The sequence below is a fragment of the Anguilla rostrata genome, chromosome 1 (assembly GCF_018555375.3).
Source record: "Anguilla rostrata isolate EN2019 chromosome 1, ASM1855537v3, whole genome shotgun sequence".
Lineage (NCBI taxonomy): Eukaryota > Metazoa > Chordata > Actinopteri > Anguilliformes > Anguillidae > Anguilla > Anguilla rostrata.
Genome location: NC_057933.1, coordinates 19,979,509 through 20,000,395, shown reverse-complemented (window position 1 = coordinate 20,000,395; position 20,887 = coordinate 19,979,509). Strand labels below are relative to the sequence as shown.

The following is a 20,887-nucleotide window of genomic DNA, read 5'->3' as shown; positions in this document are numbered from 1 at the left end:
TATGGTTGCTGCTGAGGCTTCTCTGTGAATGGCCAGTCTTCAGAAGGTGATCAGTCACCATAAAACCATGAAGAGAATACCATTGTATAACTCTGGCAAGCTGAGTCCAATTGGTTTCCCGATATTTGAAAGGAATGACAACCAGGGGGATTGTGACGACGGCCACGTACAGGAAGCCATTTATAAATTACCTATATATGGCAAGAATAAGCATTTTCCCGATAGCTTGCATTCAACCACAAGGCTTTCAAGCTGAACGGCTGGTGCCTTGGAGCCGTGGCTGAAGCACTTCTAGAGATCCTGTGTGGGAACAATGCCAAAATGAGTACTGTGAGATGTTACCAAAGTGAAACTTTTGTTTAGTTTAGAATTATAGGAAATTGGTCAATGCTGTTATTAATTCAAGAAAAAAAGGACCAAACAGTATATTTTGAACATCATAGAGTTTTTATTTGGGAATTGTGTGGTCACTCCATATTTTATTGCTCTCCAAAATGCTAGGTTATCCTCCTTCGAAACCAAAGCTGCAAGTCATGTAACAAAGTCTGACTGGTTCGGGTAATTATGTAGGAGTTTGTAGCTGCATCATTTCCTTTATTGAATTTGTGTTTAACGGGTATAATCCCTGACCAGTGGTAATTCAAATTCAGGCATATATAATATTCTCAATTATAAAAATATAGTGTATTTAACCTCTTATTACAATGTCAAATGCACTTTCCAATTCAAGTAATACCAGTTTAATTATAAAACCCAGATGTGTACATTTAAATCTAGTTACAATGATGATACAGAAATCAATTAAAGAATGTTAGAAACTTGATGCAGAAGCTCTGCTCATTATTATTCTGAGCACAGTGCTCCCATCTGTGAAATTGAGATTTATTTTGTTTTTTTCCTTGTTGGTTCACACTTCCTTTTCCTCCACACAACTTTCTGCTGAATCATCCGTACCTATATTCCTAGGAAAAGGAAAAAAAGGAAGACAATATGTGGTTGTCCTGATCAAAACTGTGGACCAGTTTGTGGTCATGAACAAATGCATAGATGGTTTTGTTTTACTTTTTTTTTTCTTGTTCTTCAAAGGATCAACTGGAACGAGAATTTCCTTCCTAATAGACTGGGCCTTACTGCTATGAATTGCTTCTTGGTTGCAAAAAGAAAATGAATAACACACTGGTTTAAGAGATGCACTGCACAGACAAAACAATGACCACCAAGTCAAAACGTTCAATGAAGTTACAGAGAAAGGCAACGTATTACAACTTGAAAATGGCCCGTGTTTCTGTAAACCAACTCCCAAATCTCTCATTAGGCTGTCAGGATTTTCAATCTCCATGTAAAAGACTAATTTTTAGATTTCAACAAAATGTGTAGATTCACATGCTAATTATTTGCATTAAAACTGTGCTGTCACTGGGTGAGTTCTTCAATAACATCTGAAGAAATATTTATAAATCTTATTCAAAAAACAACACAATACTTGTACATTTCAACCAGATATAAATGCAGGAAAATGGAGACTAATCAGTGACAGAAAAGACTGTTAAACAACTGACGATGATCAAATTTAATTACAGTTTTCAACAGTGACTTTTCATTTCAACTGTGTACATGACATTAACCACTTCATTTCATGTTTTTTTAATATACCCCTGCTGCAAACTATTTAATTATTAATATGTATTTAAACACTGCTGTCAGTTGTCCTCTGTACTTAATTAGTGCTAATTAAGCACATCAAGGTAGACATGTTGACAAAAAGGCTGCTGACCTCTTGCTGGCAGAGGATTTAAGTATTTGCAAGAAAACAAGCTGAGAAGGTGGCGTCCCTAACCATGATATATGAATGAAATTGATTTAAGAATAAAATATATTTGGGTCCATTGTATTTGTTATACAATCATGTTTTCTTTGTTTGATACTTACGTAATCTGGGCATCCTTCTCACTGCCGGGGTCCTCATTGTCAGATGTGAAGGGAGGCGTCACTCCAGCACTTTCCCCTTTCTCCTTCACAAAATGCTCGTTCAACCCCGCCTGCTCCAGTCGGACCCTATATCGCCGTTCCGCGCCTGACTTCGCATTTTTCTAGGAGGAGAACACCGTTAAAAAAAATCACCTCATGAACCTCGTGGGGAAGAAGTCACAGTCTAAGCCAGGAATGCACAAGGGTTGAGGAGTTGTGGAATTTTAGGCAAACTTCTTAATGGTTTTATTAGTCTGGTCATTTACGTTTTACATTTATTTTAGTTATTTTTTTAATGGAGCGCATAAAGTCTGCCCATAGTGCTATTTGATCAGACAGGCAGAAAGCATACAGAGTAACAGAAAAGGGGTTACAGTACAGAAAGCACCATGGTGGGAATCAAACCTCAGCCATATGGGTTTCATATATGTCTTGAGAGTTGGGTGCCCTAGGGACTGCACCCCACGTCTCACCAGCCCAGTCATTTATTTGATGTGAATTTTTTTTAAGTCATGAGCTGCAACTGCAGACTGTGCAACATATCCCTGTGAAATTGATTGGTTCACTGAGCAGTCAATTGTTGGGATCACTTTACAAGTCAAAGCTAGCTACAAATCAGATGGCCAACTCCAAATCATATTTAAGATGAAGGTAGGGTGCTACCTTCTGAAAGGGTACTGAAAACAGATGTTATACCTATATTTTGGGAAATAAAAATATAACGTGTTAAAACACATCTCAGAAAAATTGTATTAAAATGAAAGAACATAGTTTTCCCATATTTGTTTTACATAAATACAGATCATTGCCTTTAATGTACCTTTATTTTTCCAGATCTGATCTTTAACTGTAAAACTTCTCTCCTTGGCAGTCATAAATGCTTCTCCCCGCAGAGATTGAAATTGCTGACCTAGACTGGGTGATGCCCAGTTAGGAACTGGATCTAATAATGTCAGCGATGGTTTACTTGTGATAATAGTTCGCTTTTACAATGTGATGGCTTACCTGTGTCACCTGTTCAAATAGGTATGGACGGACTTTGACTCGCGTCTTCATCTCCTGCAACTCTCTTTTATACTCTTTCATCCTCTTTTGATCTGTCTCCCTACAGGTGAGAAAGGTGGGTTAAAGTTTTTTTTCCCAATTTGGAATTCTCAATCATAATTGCAGGCCTGTCACATACCAGAAATATCCTCAGTTTGTTATAAGTGAGGTGTGTACATGCACATCCTCCAAAATGTATGCAGATAGTCGCTGTTTTGAGGGTCACTGGCTGCGCAGCACAATACTAATCATCTGTCTTAGGATTTTACACATACTCAGCTAGGGCCAGCAGACCATAGGTGCCTGGTCAACCAGAGTCATTTTAAGCAGTGAGGCAGGGCACATCCTACCAACCGTACCCTCCATCCCAGGAAAATGCTGTGGTCAATTATGCACTACCCTGTGGAGCTGCTGGAAACAGGAGTACACAAGTGGGTCTGCTCACCAAACTTTGATATTCATCTCTATTTCACAAAATCACACCACTTTTTTAAGACTATGCTCAAAAATGCATGTTCAACAATAGACTCTAACTCCCAACAAGAATTAGCTATTCAAACTCTTGGGTACTTGACTAAAAGGGGTGATGTCACTGAAGTGGACTCGTATGCACTTTTGAGCTCTACTACCTTTGACTAGTGTGTCCTTCTCACCCCTCCGTGACCATCTGGTTATGAATGCCAAACATCCGAATTTGCAGTCCAGTGGTCTGAGGAGTCTTGCACTCACCGGTGTTGTTTCAGCTTCTCTTGGTACACCTCCTTCAGACTCCTGTGTGGGTCCATAGCCTTTGCCCGTGAGGTCACAGTATTTTTCATGGACTGAGATTTTATCTTGTGTACTTGCATCCACTGTGCACTCTCATTTTCTTTGCTCACCTTTTCCTCCATGGACCTTCTGGAAACCAGGAGGAAATGGGAGACTGTAAGTTGTCTGTACCATCATGTCATCCATTTTCTGAGGCGCACAATCATTTCTGTATTTTCGCTAACCTGATAGCAGAGCAACGTTTCCTTGCATCATCTGTGATGTAGGTGGGAAGTATGTCTGCCGAAAGAGACGTGATGCCACTGAAGGAATGGCTTCTCTTCAGATAGGCCTTGCCTTCCTGTTCCTAAGAAATCAAAGCATTTTTAAAAAACTAATTTAAGCAATTTTCTATTTTATCTTAAGATTTTGTATAAAAAGCAGGAGACACTGTTAGTTGAAACATGTTGTCACTCTTGGTATGTTGACCATTGTCGGCTACCTTCTTTCTGTTGAGTACTGCAATCCCACATTTTCTTTTTCCCTCTTAAACATAAATCAAGCAAGCACCTTACATGCATACTGACCCCATCTCGGTTCCAGAAACAAAAACAGATCTGAGCATCCTGTGCAATGCCATGACTGTGGTCAACAACTGTATATCTCCTAAACTCTCTAGGACTGATATGATGAAAAGATTTGTGTCTCACCTGTGATGGTTCAGATTTCTTCTGGCTCTGTCTGGGAGGTAAATCTGAGGTACGTAGTTTGAAGGGCTGACACCTAGTGACATCCTTCATCTCTGCCCTCCTCAAAGCCTCCTTCTGGAACGCCCTGTACAGCCTATCAAAATCCGGCACCTTGGGATTCGTTGTGGGCTTGAAGGTGGGCTTTTCTTCCAGGAAACCTTGGGCTCGCTTCTTTGTGCAGTCAGCACTACTCTTTTCTAGGTCTTCCCTGTGTGACTTTGTCTCAATGGGTGCCATGGAGTTTCTCAACATCTCCTGTGCCCTCATCTTAATACGGATCTTCCTGTTCAGTTCCTTTTCTGTTGGAAATATAGTGCGCTAAATGAGTAAGTATCATCTGATTTGCCTTTACTTTCTTCATCAAAAACAACTGACAGGAAGTTGTTTCCAGGACATTTCCAATTTTCACTAGCCCAGTCACCCATTCTTACCTTTTAGATGCTCACTGACTCCTGGGTCCTTGACTGCTTTGGGGATTGGCCTCCGTACTTCAATGGACTTAGAGATGTTGGGTGAAGGGGCTGAGCTGTGCAGCTGTTCAGTCAACTCCTTTTTCTTTTTCTCCTCTCGCTCCAAGAAACTAAAGGGTTTCTGCATGGAAAGCAAGAAATCCTTCCTTTGCTCGACACCGGTCTTCCTTGCCTTTTCTTGTGCCTCTGTGATGTCATGGTAGAGCGAAAGGTGAACATGTTCAGGCACTGGTGCAGCACGGAACTTCTTTTGACACTCTTCCTCCTCTGCCTTCCTTTTGCTTTCCAGGTACATCTCAACATCCTGAGCTTTGGAGTTTTGGAGCTGTTGGAATTTCCTCTGAGTTTCTCTCAGGGTCATGCTAAAGGGTTTGGATACTGTTGCACCTGTGGCCAAGGCTGCAGAGGTAGTTGCAGGCCTCTGGGATCCTCTAGGTTGTGGAGAGGCCCTAGAAGGAACAGTTTTCACTGAACGGAGATCAGACAGGGAGTGGGACTTCCTTGGGCTGTTACACCTGTACAGATATTTTATCACATAGGGTAAATAAACCAATAATAAAGTAAATAAAACTGGGAACAATAATAAAGTATAATCAGGTTGTGCAGCTTTAAAAATGTCTGGAAAAAATGCATGTAAGTTGAATTAGGAACCTCACTAAGATTAAACAGGCTATATTTTTTTAACTTAGTCTATTTTCATAGGGCCTCTAGTGTTACAGCTTTAAACACAAAATATTTATTTTCAAATAGTTCAAGTAAGGCAATGAACAATGAAGCAAATTTTTAAAAAATCACCTTGGAGTCTCCAAACAAGTTTTTATGCCAGTGTTTTTCTTGTTATTACAGCTGAAGAGTTCGTCTAGGTGCCCCTCAGCTCTGTCGTTCCTCTCGTTTCCTTCAGCGAGCAGTGAGTTGTGCAGCATCCTCTTCTCCAGACTCTGCTGGTGCAAATGCTCTGTCTTCTGCAGCTGCTGCCTGTGGGCCTCCTTCAAAGTCTGCAGCCTGTGCTGGAGCAGCACCTCAGTCTCTGCAGGGCTTTCCATTTCCTGTTGTAGGAAGGCCAGCAGGCTGTCCATGGTACTCTCCTTCTTCAGTCTGTCAACAGCCTCCCCCTCTTCTGAATCAGACGAGTCTTTGGGGGGAAAGCCCTGAGGACGACCTATAGTTATAGTTCTAAGTAGGCTAATGCTTATTAGCAAGCATGTCAGCCAATTTTAGAAGTAGACGTTACTCCATTATTCCGGAACTAGAGCAAGACAACTACAGATTGAATAAATTCATTTTTTTAATTTTGACAAACTTCTCTTTTTGCAGTGCCCTGCTCCCACGCTGTAAAATAACGGATTCCTCCACGGAACTCTTATGAATACCTACACACATTTACCCACTTCATTTTACATTTACGTTAACCTTCTGGATTTAGAATACGCTCTTGTCCAGAGGAACCTACGGATTACATTTTTACATACATGTTTCACAACTGCAAACATGAACATGCAAAATGTTTATTCATTTTCTAGTTCAAACAACACATTTGTTGTCGTTTAGCTAAGCCCGCTAACGTGAAGTAATATCTTAGCTAATCAAAACAGAAGAGGCTGTGTGTAGGACAGCTTCGGCACAGCTGCTTGGGTTACTATGGCAACCAAACCAAGCACCTTCCACATCCATAGCATTGTACCTATATACCGCAAAAATAGGAACTAAGTGTTATATCGCCGTATTTTTTATTTAGAATATTTCAAATTTACCGACACAATATTTTTACATCTACACAACTGAACAAAATGCGTTGTGATACAATTTACTCGCTAGCCAGAAACTAACCTTCATTTCAGTACAGCCCGGGAGCAGTGCTGCAGTATTTTCGGTCCTTGCATTACCGTTCAAGGGCGATAGATTGTTTGACCTGTGCGACATGATGTGGGACATTTGGCATCATTTAAATAAATAAAAAAATTGCGTTTCATAAATTTTATTGCGAAGAATACTAGCTAGCTAACGTTAGCTACTTAGCGTCGATGCTGTGAGTCCCATCGTTGGTAATGTAGCTAGCTCGCAACGTAGCTAGCTACACTCCACCCACCGCCCTTGATTGGTCTCGCTCATAGTCAGTCATGTAGTCGGTAGCTACCGGTTTCGTGCTTTGCAAATGTGTATCGGATGTGACAGTTAAAGGTATTCTTTTCTAAAGTGATGTTTTTAGGTAGATACTAAGTATCACACTGTCATTAAATTCACTAGCCTTGCAGCAGACTTAAGCAGCCAGATAACAAGATTCTAGCGTTTAAAGAATGATACTCAGCATGCTAACCATGAATTCAGGTGCACCATAGTTCACTTTTATAAAGACGAAGGTCTTCGGGATAAGAAAAAATGTAAAGGAAAAATATAATAAAACGGTCTGTAATAAAAATTTGTGGCGAACGTTAGCCTAACACCATTACACAAGCTTTCATCAAATGGTATCGTGAACCATAGTCCATCCTCCAGCCTAGTCGAGTGATTCGTCTGACATGCCCAAAATCTCCCAGCACGTGTGATTGAAATATATATTCTTTGAAACATCAGCATATTCTTCTCAGCGTCAACAGTCATGATGCACATAAACGACCAAATCGCAAAATCACAAATGAGCCGCTGAGCAGCAAATCTACAGCCCCAGTTTTATGATTGGTCGTTTCTGACCCAGGAAGTGTTTGCCATGAGTTGCTGTGGGTATATACGACAATATGGTTCGGATGTAGCGTGTGTGTCGCTGTGAAGAAGAAATAAAGTGGGCGCGTTTGGTGCGCTTTCTGCAGAGCATACTTCGAGTTGTTAGCTATAAAGTTATAATATCCTTTTGAGATAGAATGTTTCCTAGGATGCATTGTCTTGCTAAAGTTACATTGGCACTACAGGGCGGTGGGGGACGTTACATTGGCCTAACTTGCCTAAATGGGGTAAGGACAGTAACTAGAGGGCTTAGTAATTCTGGGGCTGGCGAGCGTGGCGAATCAAACAAAAACGAACTATATGATATTATAATTTCTGGCGGAGGAATGGTGGGCACCGCAATGGCTTGTTCTTTGGGTAAGTAATGGTGTTGTGATTGGTGTCTCTACCACGAGTTCAGACTTGTTAGTTGGCTATAGTCCTGCGATTTGCTTTGTTTTTCTCACGGAGATTTACTGTAATAAACCCCTGTCACAATCCCAACGCGAAAGCATTACATTAAGTTCCTTCTACATTTTCTTCTCCCTCTCCTGCCCACATAAAGGAATAACTATCATTTTGTCCAATGCAAATTCTCAGCTAACTACATACTTGAAGCTGAAGGATGCAATTGTGGTTTTGGTGTACATTTTGCGATTCTAGAGCCGAAGTAGCAAGCTACAGATAATGAGATGCAATTAACAGACTAATTTTGTTGAAATAGGTAGAATATTTAGCTTTTATGATAGCCATTTATGTTCAGGTGCACTTTTCTTAAATGGGTATCTAAACAGACAATTAGCGACGTAGGTACCTATGGTCTGCAAACTTAAGGGCCGATATATTTATACCTGGTATATAGAAGGTGTGCCAGGTATAAATAACGGGGTGACACCACTCCTCGCTGAGTATTTCAGACCTGTAGAGTGCTTTTATTTTATCGTATTCAAGGTATGGATCCGAATTTGGAGGGGAAGAAGATCCTTCTACTAGAAGCTGGGAATAAGAAAGTTATGGACAAAGTCCCGGAGTCCTACAGCACCAGAGTCAGTTCTATCAGCCCTGGCTCTGCAACTCTTCTCAGTGGTACAATTTGCAAGGGCAGCCTTCATTTAATTGAGGAGTGTTCAAAGTCTTTGCATGTAAATTGAACTCTGATGACTGGAGAGTGTATCTCATCTGTGCCACCTCAAACGTGAAGTGAATTTAAGTAAATAAAATCATGTTCTGGGCCAATATTTATTTTCTTGTTTTTTTGTTGTTTTTTTTTAAATAGAAGTTATTGAGATGAAGAGATGCCATTAAAACTTCCTGGCTGTGCAATTTTAGGAGGATAATTACAGCTGTCTTATAGTGAACCCACAAATGACACAATTGTATTGCACATAGAAGTTCATATATCTTGTTGGAATTCATTGCATAAGGTGTGGGAAAGAAGTGCTTGTTGCACATTCGTAAGTTCATAATTAGAATTTGGCTTTTACTTCACCAAATCTTTTAATAAATACACTCTTTTGGAAAGACCAAGACTTATGTCCAGTGGCAGCAAACAGCATTGGGCATGTTTTAGATGAGGCTTGCGTCTTGTAGGATTAAGCCTATTTATGGTGTGGTTGTGTATGAATGATTCCCAGGGCGTAGGTGGATGATTAGTTTTATTATTGCTCGCAATGCTAAGTCTGTTGATTGCTGTACCTCGGGTCTGTCATCAAAAGTGTGTTATTGACAGTGCTCTGCACTGTAGCTATGTGGTAGCTATGTACTTTCCAGAATATGTTCCTCGGATTTCTATTAGTTGCTCATATTTTTTATCTTTTTCCTGTATTTGTAGGTATTGGAGCATGGGATCACATAGTAAATATGAGATGCAAGCCTTATCAGAGGATGCAGGTTAGTTCTCAGTATTATGCCTAAAGCAGTCCCAATTCGCCACCAAAGCTGACAGTCAAGTTTTTCATTTGTGTCCTTGCACAATGCATATATGGTAGTTTCATACAGTAAAGGTTTCTACAGCCTTAATTCTGTTTTTCCTGTCACTCCGAAGGTTTTAATGTATGATGCACACACCCTTTGCTGGGTACAGAATAAACACCTGCGTAATTGGTTCACCCATAATTATGAGCCGTGCACCAGTCATCAAGTTGTATGTCAACTGGGAAATATGTAATTTATGGAAAACGCAGCTTGTTTGTCAGCGCAATTCAAGGAAAGCGAGCAGTGTTGGCATGGAATTCAACGTTATCATGTTTCCTTCCCTGAATCTCCACCGTGGTGTACAGTGTAATTTCCCAGAGGCATGTAATTGTTCACAATGAAAGGCAAATACATTGGTGGTGGAAGTGCATATTTGAAGCATTCTGCAGTTTGATATTTAAAACACAAGCAATCAGGCAGGTCCTGGAGTGTCACGTCCCCTGGAAAGGGAGATAAATTTAAAATGGTAACCGTAACCCCTGGGCTTCTGCAAACAGTTGGCTTTTCTTTGCTCACAGGGCAAAGTGTTTATTTATTAGAAGCATATTTAATAAAGTGAATGAATCAATATGACATTTCAAATGTTAATTTAACTTCACGGTCTTCTAATTATAAAGATTCATGTGAAAAACAGGGGGAGAAGATTAAAGTGGAGGGGACTGTGGATGGCAACAGTAAAGTGACCCTGGTTTACAACTGCGGCCAGAATGTGGTCCCTCCTCTAAGATGTGGCCTTTTTGTACCAAATAAGAAACCATGTGGTTTCTGTTGCGGCAAGAGATGTCATCTTGAAATGCTGTATCGTGATATACCTCTCCCATAATATCTCAGCTCTGCTTTTTTTTTCTTTACTCACGGTGGTTTTGTTAATGACAGCATGCTGTGGCACTGTGGCCCTTAAAACCCCCAGAAGATTGGCAGGCCAACGTATAGTTACAGTCCCAAGAGGGCAGTGCCAACAGGGCTTCCCTTTGGTGTCCAATAAAACACAAATGAAAAGAAGCGGGAGGGGAGGGCAAGGAGCCACGCACCCGAACATGGTGCCCATAAACAAGGAAAGATAAACTGCAAGTCGTCAATCAGCCGGTCCGTCGCATTCCTGTGGTATAAGAGAGGATGGAAAAGCATACACAAAATCACTTTCTTGGGACGTGTGCTCTGCAAATGGGCACCAACACAGATACCTAGCAACTTGCTGCTTATCAACAACAGTGTCTCTTCTTTCCAAGTACCAAATCCCTGCTATTTATGGTTTAAGTTGAAATTTTGAATTAAATGTTTATCCAAAAAGTGCTGCCAGTAATTTCTGATAGGGGTAAAACTAACTGCCCACTGACTGAGGAAGCTAGTTTTTTAAAAATTGAATATAAATATTTGTTTCATTTGGTCATGTATGTTGAAGGGCTAAAAATAAATGTTGAAAGGCATTGCTTATGCATTGCACTCAAGCCATGGGCATGCATGAGGCAGGTGAGGAGTCCTCTCACTGCCTTATCCAGCTGAGGCACATGCTTTTGCCTGTGCCTGCACTGACTGTGGCTGTGGGATCCCCATAGGTTGGTCTATAACTGTAACTAGCATTGTCCTAATGGAGAGCATTTTGCTAGTGTGTTCCCTGCTGATTTGACAGAGGACTTTGCTGACATAGGATGAGTCCATAATTAAGTCTGGCGATCCTAAAATGGGGTTGAAAAATTGGGTATGAAAAGTTGTTTAAACAACAAGAGCAGAAAACTTTATTCTTGAATAGTGTTTGTTGTCCTTCTCGTGTATTTGCATGCATATGCTGTACATATTTCCATATGCATTCTGAGATCTGAAAGGGTGTCTTGTGTCTTGGTGCTGATGTCTTGTATCTCTGGCTTATACACTAATTTCAGAAGCCAAGCACTGGCTGCAGCTGAGCTGCTTTGATATCTTTAGTTCAGTGAAGCTACACTTCCTTGCAACGCTATAAATAGGAAAGAGGTTGCTCTTGAGGACCAAGCTACTGACCACAGGAATCATTGCTCAATTTCTTTAGGTTTGGGATGCGTGCTCAGATGCCCTGATCACTTTCGATAAGGAGAACCTGGAGGATGAGATGGCGTACATCGTTGAGAATGACGTCATTGTGACAGCCCTGACGAAACAACTAGAAACTCTCCCCGGTAGGTATGGAGCTACAGTATGCAGTGCCGTCCTTTCTTTCAGTCATGATGTGACTTTATTACTTTTTTCTTTTGGTTTGTTCAGTCAATATTTCGTGCTGGTCTGGCATAAGGCATCACCACAGTCGTCCCCTCCCATCCCCATTCTGTTTATTTGTACTTTTTTGAGTGTCTGTTTACGAGAAATGGTTCAAGCTCTTGGATGCATCAATGTTTTTTCTGCTATTTCAATCAAGCTGCAAATTTCCAATGCAGCAAGCCAAAGATAGAGTTCAGAAAGGTTAGCCACGTGAGTACACGTGCAGTGGTCTAGTGACCTAGTTAAAAATGCCATGTGCTCCTGGGTCTCTTACAGCTCCCTGAGGATGCTCGAGCACTGTTAGTACATTTTTGCTGAAATTAAACAAACTATTGTGAGGTTAGCAGTTGAGAACTTAGCAGTTCCATGTGCTTGACTGTAAAAGTTTACTACTGTTTTATGGTTTACAGATGCGTGGTTTTCGCACATGTTGACTCTTGTGCGGTTTTCACGGTTGTCTTCAGCCTCCCAGTTCTCCTCTGTATGGCAATGGTTCAGTGTCACTGCAGTCGTACAAGCCTGTGGCCTGGCCAGCTGGTTCACAGTATCTCCACAATCCAGTCCCAAGCAAGCCGATATTTGTCACTTGAAATCAGTAACCAGTAGTTGTTGTGAGGGCTGGACTTGTTCCAAGTCAGCAATGCAAATGTATTCCCGATGCCATTTGTGTCAGGTAGCCAGCTATTTAAATTCCAGGAAAAGCAGAGATTTTTCCTCCTGGCAAAATGCGGGCGTGAAGCGTGGTCCACTGGTGGATAAAGACTGTTAGTAAGTGCCATGCGGCTAGCCGAACCCATTAAAACTTTTGAACTAATCTTCAGCAGCTAGTTCCTGGCTGCTAGAGAGACCAGTGGTTTTTATGAGGTGGCTTTCAGATCTTTCCTCAATCACAGCCAAATCTTGTTTTTCTCCCCCCCTTGAAATGAGTACAAGGCCTTGATGAGCCTGTCCAAGGAATGATTTAACAGTTGCGTCACCTGCTGAACTTTGTTGTGCTCAAGCTTTACAGAGCTGGCATTACCCACTGTTCTCCCCCCCCCATGCCTCGTCCTCAGATCATGTGAAGGTCCAGTACAGGACCAGGGCGGTGAAGTATGTCTGGCCCATGTCCTACCAGGCAGCAGGCTCCATCCCCTGGGTGCAGGTGGAGCTGTCCAATGGCGAAACATTGCAGACCAAGCTGCTGGTAAGTGGGATGATGGCACTGCATTTTTGTGGCTGGGATGAATAATGTGTCACATTCCATTGTTGTCTGTGCGCCTCCTTCCAGACAATACCGTGGTGCCCTGATGTCCCTGACTTGTGTCCTATTTACTTAACAATGCGACTTCATGTCGCTCTGGCAGCTGGGCAACATGTGGCTGCACTGTGAATAATGGAAGGTCTTTATTTTGTGCACCAGTTTGATGACTCTTTGTCCAGAAAGGTCTTTGTCTTGATGAACTTTTTAAGTTTTTAGGTTTGGTGCCTTCATAACTGCCCCACGTTATGTTCTATAAGACCGCATGTTGGTTGTTTTTCAGATAGGGGCTGATGGGCCCAACTCTATGGTGAGAAAAGAAGCAGGAATACCCACAGTGAAGTGGAACTACGATCAGTCTGCCGTTGTGGCGGTCCTGCACCTGTCCGAAGTGAGAAGCCAATGCTCTTCAGCTCTCACCAATACCTCCGATTCAGCACCCTACCCCCTACTCAATGTCTGCAGCCAATGCCAACATGCATCACCCACCCTGTATTTTTTCCTTCCTCTAGTAGATCAAACTACTAGAAATCTTAGTAGTCTGTATCGTCCCCAGTTTTACAGAGTTTTACAGAGTTAGTAAGTAAATATAGGCTGCATTTCAATCCTAGAACAACCTTTCACAATAGCTTCTTTCCAAATGTAATGACCTGAGTTGACGTGACCCAAGTTAAATACAGGTTTCTAAACAGGTGTGTGTATTTATGGTAGTTATCAACAGTTAACTGTACAATGGGTGTGTGAGTGAGTTGTGAGTCAGCTGGGCACAGCAGTAATTAGGATATTCCTGTTGAGTGAGGCCTAGAATTATTAAAGGGTAATTCAAAAAGTTAGATCTTATTCCATTGCTTGGCTAAAGTAGGTATCAGTATTAAGTAGATTTAAATTTTTTAGTAATGAATTATTTGAAGTTTATTGGAAATGTTTTGACATATTTTGAAATATATAGTTTAAAAAAATCCCAGAACTCACTTCCTCACCTCTCTCGATCATTCCAAATTACATTTGTAAGTCATGCTCTTACTCATTCTTTTAAAAGCCTTCTTGATCACTTAATGCCATAAATACCGACACTAAACTCTACGCTAAGCTACAGATATAGTCTGCTATGTCTGTTTTAAGCTGGTGTTTGTCTTGCTGTGTAGAATTTGTATTTATGTTAATTTTAGCAGTGTACTGGCATCATGGTACAGGAAAAATGAGTTTGACCAGGCTCACAGAGCCTCACAGGCAATGGAGAAGGACAGGAACAATTACAAATAGAGTACTGTCAAGAAGTTCCAAATAAAAATGAAATGTCTTCAATGTTCAAGGGAAACCACTTGTTTATACTATAGAAGCTCATATAGTTGGAAGGGGGAAAACGTGCCACCAAAGTACACAACCATTGCTCATGGGCTCAAGAAGAACAGGCCAAAGTAGCTGTTAAACCGGCTAATTGAATTTCACCCACTAAACAGTGAGGTAAAGAAAAATAAACTGCAGATTACATTATTGCCATCAATCTCCCTGCAAAAGGCAACATTGCAGAGTAACTGGAAAAGTGACAAATTAACAGGGCGAATTTATCATTTGTGTACTAAAGCAGTATGTATGTAGCCTATGTTCTTGTGCATTGATGGCTGGTGATCATTTACCTTTGCTCAGACCAGTATTAGTGTTTTTAGTGGTGGGTTGTTTTACTTGTTTACCGTCAGGCGTTTAGTACCTTTAATTGTGTCCTAGAGTCCTGAGACATTGGACTACTGTCTGTCAACAAGGTGTATGCGACAACTGCCTCTCTGAAAAAGAGTCTACCAGTGCACATGCTATGCATGCTATCAGAGGGCCATGCCATTTCTGATGCCCCCAGGTAGTTCGGCCAATTCTGACCAGTGCTGATGAATGTGCCTATGAATTTGCCTGTTTTAATTTCACTTACTCTTTCTCCTTTTCAACAATGCCTCTTTGGCATTAGCCCACAGAAAACAATGTGGCATGGCAGAGGTTCCTTCCGACTGGTCCTATCGCAATGCTTCCGGTAAGCTTCACTTACTATTATGGCTGTTCCTTATATCATACAATTGTAGTATACATACTCTGTGTATGCTCTATTTTTCAAAATATTGCTCGCAATTCTCATATTATGCATTTGAATGATCCACACCTAAAAGCCTTAAAACCTGCATTACTTTGTCTTTATGTAGTTCCATCCCCCACCACCACTGCCTGGACTCTCTTTCTTTTTTTTTTACACAATGTAGTTCACTAATAAATCTTTCTGTTTTATTTCTTATTAAATACTGTTTTAGTCCAAAAGATCATCATTAAATAACTGCAGTAATTGTCTGGCAGTCGCTCCAGTTACATCATTCTTTCTGTCTGTGAAATATATGAGACGCCTTTGGTTGAGCCAAGGCGAAAACGGTCTCCACTGTGAGTGCGTTTAATTGAAATCTAAGGATCCGCTCCCTTCTGATGGTCTCTCATGTACCTTCCCCCCGCCTGCCTGCAAAAGTTATCAGACACGATGAGCTCCCTGGTGTGGTCTACCAGCCACCAGCATGCGGAGGAGCTGCTGGAGCAGGATGAGGAGAGTTTTGTGGATGCCATCAACTCTGCCTTTGTGAGTCTCCATCACAGAAGTGCCTGATCTGTATGCAGTGAAAACATTTGAGCAGACCAACTGTCGGCTCAAATTTGTTTGCCCTTGCTACCTATACAAGGTGGAATGGAAGACCTGTTTTTCCAAGCATGAAAGAATTGTGAAATTAAAAAAAAAAAAGAAAATTGAATTAAAACTTTAAAATAATAATAGTTGTTTATTATATATTGCTAACAGTAATCGCAAGGGGCAACATGTGCGTTTAATGAAATAACTTAATTCTGATGTTATCCTTATGTTTGAGCTTCTTGAGGTTTTGCTGCTCATTCTATTAGCTTAGCTCATTTAGCCGTGACCTGCTTTCTGCGAAATCTTTTCTGAATGAAGCCCATTTTCTCAAGGGTGCTATTTTTACTGGGTTCCTACTAGGGGCAGCAAGGTTGAGTCATGCATGGTTAGTTTAATACACTTGCGGTTGGCAACATTGGTCATTTCGCTGAGGAAAGTGTTTAAAACCAAAATAATTAAAACAAGGGTTGGTCTTGTTTAAATCAGCATGATTTTTTCCCCCATTGCAGCCCAAGGTGTGGTCAGGGACAACCCTGTCATTTCTGTCACCTCCTCACTGCCTTTTGTTTTCTTTATTTTTTATTTTTCCTCCCGCAGTGGAGTAATGACAACCACTCGGAGCTGATCGAGACAGCCGGGTCGCTTTTCCGGACAGCGCTGTCCTTCCTCATGCCCTCTGGGACATCCGTTCGCCAGCTGCCTCCCAGCGTCGCCGGAATCGGCCCTAAAAGCAGAGTGATGTTCCCCCTGGGCATGGGCCATGCCTCGGAGTACATCAGGCACCGTGTGGCCCTCGTCGGGTACGTCTCTGAGGGGGCGGCCTGGGCGTCGGGTCCGGTTTGCTTTGGAAGGCCCTTCGCCTTTAACACGTTGTCAGGACAGAGTGTTGTGTTGTGTTCGGGATTTTCTGTGCCCTTTATCAGTGCACTTAAGAACAAACATTGACATTCTGCACTAGGACTTGAGCGCCACCCCGTCAATCACAAGGGGGTGGGTGTGCGGTGGGTGTGTTGTTTGGACATGCGGTGGCAGACAAGCCAGTCTGGCTGAAACGCATCCAATCATGGCCTGCGATGGAAGCAACTTGCTCCCCTCCAAAATAGCTGTCTGTGCCGCCCCAGATAAAGACGCAAGTGAACTCCCACTGGTTTTCGCCTGACAATTTCGCAGACATAAGCGCTGTCTCCTGTTATTACTGGGATGTTCTTCTGAGTCTGGCTCCAAAGTCCCTGACTGATTTATGCATTTGTCCCTCAGGGGAAGAAAAAGAAACCAGAGTTCCTCTTACCCGCTGTATGGGAGGGTCTGTGGAGTTTTGTTATTGCTGTCTCGGTGTAACAGGGTCTGCTCTGGGACCATGGTGGACCGCATGTTCTGTTCTCCCTGGCAGTAGCTGTCCCATAACCAGGATCAGATGGGGGCGAGATTTGCCTGTCTGCCTCCATGGCTGTGATCTGTGAGAGATAGTAGCAAGTAGGATGAGCCATCCGCAAGACTGCTTACTAAGTCCTGAGACTTGAGTGAGTCATAGAATGAGTCAGAGAAGGAAGATTAGGTTGAAATAATGTGGATTTGAAATAAACCTCTAATCTAGATATTGGATCCAAATCTTGGTATCCTTGGAACTCGATGTCAGTTGGTCCAGGCCTCGATCCATGGCATTTTAGTGATGTCATTCGGTAAAGAGAATGAAATGATAACTCGGTGCTGGGTTTTTTTGGGTTTCTTTTGTTGATGTTGTAGGGACGCTGCTCACCGAGTACACCCATTGGCTGGCCAGGGGGCAAATCTGGGATTTGGGGATGTGGCCTGCCTCACTCAGGTCCTGAGCCAAGCAGCCTTTAATGGGCAAGACCTGGGTAAGTGGTTCTTACAAGCTTTTTAATAATACTGTTGAATGTATATGTGGAAATTGGATGGTGTGCTCATATAGAAAGGTTGACATGTAGTTAGATTGGGTAAAAACAGCTCAAAATGAAATGACAGAACCTGAGCGTCCTTTAGTAGGTTTTTTAAACACTCACGGGCGTGCGTAGTGTATTGCATTCTCATAGAAATGAAAGCATTACCTTGTGAATAAGCCATTGACTGCTGACAGGCTGGTGTGAAAAGGTCAAATTAAGGTAAAGGCAGGTTTCAAGGGTAGACATTAAGGTGAGCCGATAAATGTGCCAGTAAACATAAAATGTGCACAGTTTAGCAGTTGTCCTTAAGACCTAATAAAATGCATGAAATTAATATATGAGAATAATATTCATTATAAATTATTTATAAAACATGAATATATGACACAGCAGGGGTGATGAGTTCTAAATCACTTTGCTAAATAATGCAGAAATGTTGCATTCCTGAAGTTATGCTTTTTGTAAATGAGGTAAACTAACACTGGCTCAAAAAAAGACCAGAGCAGGGGACTCATTACATTAGTGTTTTGATTTATTCTGTACATAGACATTTATTGCGTCGAACATATCCAAAGCCACTAGCTACTGGGTATGTATTATTTTAGTTGCATATATATATTGAATATACTCTCAATGGCCACTACTATTAAGTACACCTGCTTGTTAATGTAAATAGCCTGCTCCTCCAAACAGCGAATCATATGTCTGCAGCTCTACATATGTTGCAGCCATGGTGAAGAGGTTTAGTTGTTGATTGACCAAACATTAGAAACAGCGAAGACGTGTGATCCCAGTGACTTTCACTGTGGTGTGGTTGTTTGTGCCAGTCGTGGTGGTTGGAGCATCCCAGAAACCGCTGCCTTCCCTGGATTTTCACACTCCGCAGTCTCTAGAGTATGCCGAGAATGGTGCGATAAAAACATCCAGGGAGCAGGCAATAACAACTTGTTAATGAGACAGGTCAGAGGAAAATGGTCACCCATTCAAGCTAAGAGAAAGGCCATAAATTCTCAAATAACAGCTGCTTACATCAGTGGTGTGCTGAAGGGCACATCTGAATGCACAACATGTCACACTTGAAGCTGATCGACTGCAGCAACAGAAGACCACGGCAGGTTCCACTACTCCTGTCTTCTAAGATCAGGAAGATGAGGCTACAATGGGCACATAATCACCAAAGTTGCATGATAGAAGATTGGAAAAACAACGCCTGGTCTGATGAATTTCAATTTCTGTTGCAACATACAGATGGCAGGCACAGAATTTGGTGTAAACAGCTTGAATCTATGGATCCATCCTGCCTTGTGTGAACAGTGCAGGCTAGTGGTAGTCTAATGGTGTGGGGAATGTTCTCTTGGTAAAAATTACATTTACATGCCAATTTACATTAATATATTCTGGCATTCTCAATGAGGTTAAAGGTGTAGAAATGCTACTAGGCCATTTTAAGTAGTTTATTAAACATTTTTTTGGTGGAACAACATATTAAACAAATTATTATTCATCGTAGAATAGTTTTTTTTTTAGGTTTTTAAATATATCTGGAGGGGTACTTTAATTAAAAAGTAAATCTATATGTCTGTATCTATAAAGGGCAAGTACAGGATATACGTTTTTCTCACCACCAAGGGCACATACTAAGAAGAATGTGTGAGGGTACAGTTAGGTATGTGTCTTCATCGACGGAAAATTTCTCGATGTGTATTGATATTTCCCTTATGGCCAGTGAATTCCCAGTATAAGGTGATGCCTTATGCTTAACACACAGTTCTGAAACTATAAAATGTTGTGTCATTTTCTTTACCATGATGCTTCGTAAAACAGTAAGATGCTTTGGAGCCTGTTGCCCCGTCACCAACTGCTGTGGTTCACCACAGACCAGAACGCAGTCATGCATGAAACTAGCAGTTGCTTCACAATGGTATAAACTTGGCTTTGCGACACATTGCGAAGCCCTGCTTTGCTTGCTACTGGTTTTCCAGAAGCTTCACTGGTTCACTTGGGCTCTGTGTACTTCAGGGGCTATTCAGCATCTCCTGGAGTACGAGACAGAACGGCAGCGGCACAACCTCCCTATGATGGCCGCCATCGACCTCATGAAGCGGCTTTACTCCACCAACTCCGCTCCCGTGGTGCTGCTGCGGACCCTCGGACTGCAGGCCACCAATGCTGTGCCACCCGTTAAGGCAAGTCCCGCCTCCTGCTCCACCCCCCCCCCCCCCCCCCCCTCACTGATTACATACCTCCGAGGTCCAAAAGCGCCTATAATTTACTGGGCCGTGCTCCTGGTCGTGAACTACGGCGCTGGCTAAGTTTAGACCCAAATTTAGTGTTACCGAAATTGTGTGGGTGGGGTACAGGGCTGGCCCCGCGCTCTGTACTGCTGCGTTTGCCTGTGTTTTCACACTCCTTTTATTACAGACCGCTCATGTGAAATGGCTTCATTTCCTACTAAGTGATCCTGGAGACAGCACGCATAGCTTCTTATAAAGAGATCCATTCTCACGGCCTAGTCATGCACGATATACGTACGTGCTATAATGTCAGTGTTGCACATTTGTGGCTGTGGTCCATGAGGGCCACAGGGTCGCTTAGTAACAGGCAGTTGGAACTAGCATTCATTCACATCAGTGATTTGTGGAGGCCTGGAAACTCTGACAGACAGTGGGCCAGGTTGGGAAACGTCCTGTTTGCCGGGTTTCCTATTATGCAATTACCGTTCATTTTTGCTGATCGATTCTTGTCGATGGCAGAAGATTCACACAAAAAACACAGAGGAGGTTATGTCTGTGTTACGTCAAGTTTTTTAAAAATTTTATTTTAACTAATTTTTCCCCTCCTTGTGTTTCCAGGAACAGATCATGGCATACGCAAGCAAGTGAGAGACTGCCTATGAAGAGTTTCCGGTGGGAGAACTGAAGAGGAGTCGGTGCCATGGTGTTTTCATGTAAAAGTGTAAATGAATAAAGTTTTATTTTAATCTCAGAGATTGTTTGCTGTTTGCACTCTATATTCATGTCTGCACTGCCTGAGAAAACTTGTATGATACCTAGAACCAAATGTATTCCTATCCTTTTAAGGTTCTAAGGGTTTATTTAGTATAAATTAATTTAGAACTTTTGTAAATGAATTTGACACTTTCTGAAATGGTTTTGAACTCTTCAGTCTTTAATGTATGTACACAATGTGCTATGCACCTTTGAGCAAGGAGG

General features: G+C 41.9%; 2 protein-coding genes across 4 annotated transcripts; one reads left to right on the top strand and one right to left on the bottom strand.

Annotated features, from left to right (window-relative positions):
- Positions 1–426: 426 nt before the first annotated feature.
- On the bottom strand, positions 427–7,602 carry fam161b (FAM161 centrosomal protein B). 3 transcript variants are annotated; one of them, XM_064328724.1, is made up of 10 exons: positions 7,293–7,602; positions 6,806–6,887; positions 5,774–6,126; positions 4,940–5,493; positions 4,470–4,807; positions 4,005–4,126; positions 3,742–3,909; positions 2,974–3,073; positions 1,930–2,090; positions 427–962 (listed from the first exon to the last, which is right to left on the bottom strand). In XM_064328724.1, exons 1-10 carry the CDS (start codon positions 7,310–7,312, stop codon positions 908–910), a joined length of 1,953 nt encoding a protein of 650 aa, XP_064184794.1. In that variant the 5' UTR covers positions 7,313–7,602; the 3' UTR covers positions 427–907. The 3 variants fall into 3 exon arrangements, with proteins under 3 accessions (XP_064184794.1, XP_064184802.1, XP_064184784.1); XM_064328732.1 differs by lacking the exon at positions 7,293–7,602 and having other exon boundaries at positions 3,742–3,906; positions 6,806–7,272; XM_064328714.1 differs by lacking the exon at positions 7,293–7,602 and having other exon boundaries at positions 6,806–7,269.
- Positions 7,603–7,675: 73 nt separating this feature from the next.
- Positions 7,676–20,660, top strand: coq6 (coenzyme Q6 monooxygenase). Its single transcript, XM_064328745.1, has 12 exons — positions 7,676–8,053; positions 8,627–8,761; positions 9,507–9,565; positions 11,673–11,799; positions 12,934–13,064; positions 13,402–13,509; positions 15,076–15,138; positions 15,616–15,723; positions 16,369–16,571; positions 17,515–17,630; positions 19,695–19,861; positions 20,528–20,660. Exons 1-12 carry the CDS (start codon positions 7,834–7,836, stop codon positions 20,555–20,557), a joined length of 1,467 nt encoding a protein of 488 aa, XP_064184815.1. The 5' UTR covers positions 7,676–7,833; the 3' UTR covers positions 20,558–20,660.
- The last annotated feature ends 227 nt before the right edge of the window (positions 20,661–20,887 follow it).

Excerpts from the sequence above, each read along its gene's own strand:
- fam161b (XM_064328714.1), bottom strand. The coding sequence starts at position 6,910 with ATGTCCCACATCATGTCGCACAGGTCAAACAATCTATCGCCCTTGAAC. Across the intron at positions 6,127-6,805 it reads CGGGCTGTACTGAAATGAAG|GGCTTTCCCCCCAAAGACTC; the intron begins GTTAGTTTCTGG and ends GGTCGTCCTCAG. Across the intron at positions 5,494-5,773 it reads ACTTGTTTGGAGACTCCAAG|GTGTAACAGCCCAAGGAAGT; the intron begins GTGATTTTTTAA and ends ATATCTGTACAG.
- coq6 (XM_064328745.1), top strand. The coding sequence starts at position 7,834 with ATGTTTCCTAGGATGCATTGTCTTGCTAAAGTTACATTGGCACTACAG. Across the intron at positions 15,139-15,615 it reads GTCCTATCGCAATGCTTCCG|TTATCAGACACGATGAGCTC; the intron begins GTAAGCTTCACT and ends TGCCTGCAAAAG. Across the intron at positions 15,724-16,368 it reads ATGCCATCAACTCTGCCTTT|TGGAGTAATGACAACCACTC; the intron begins GTGAGTCTCCAT and ends TTCCTCCCGCAG.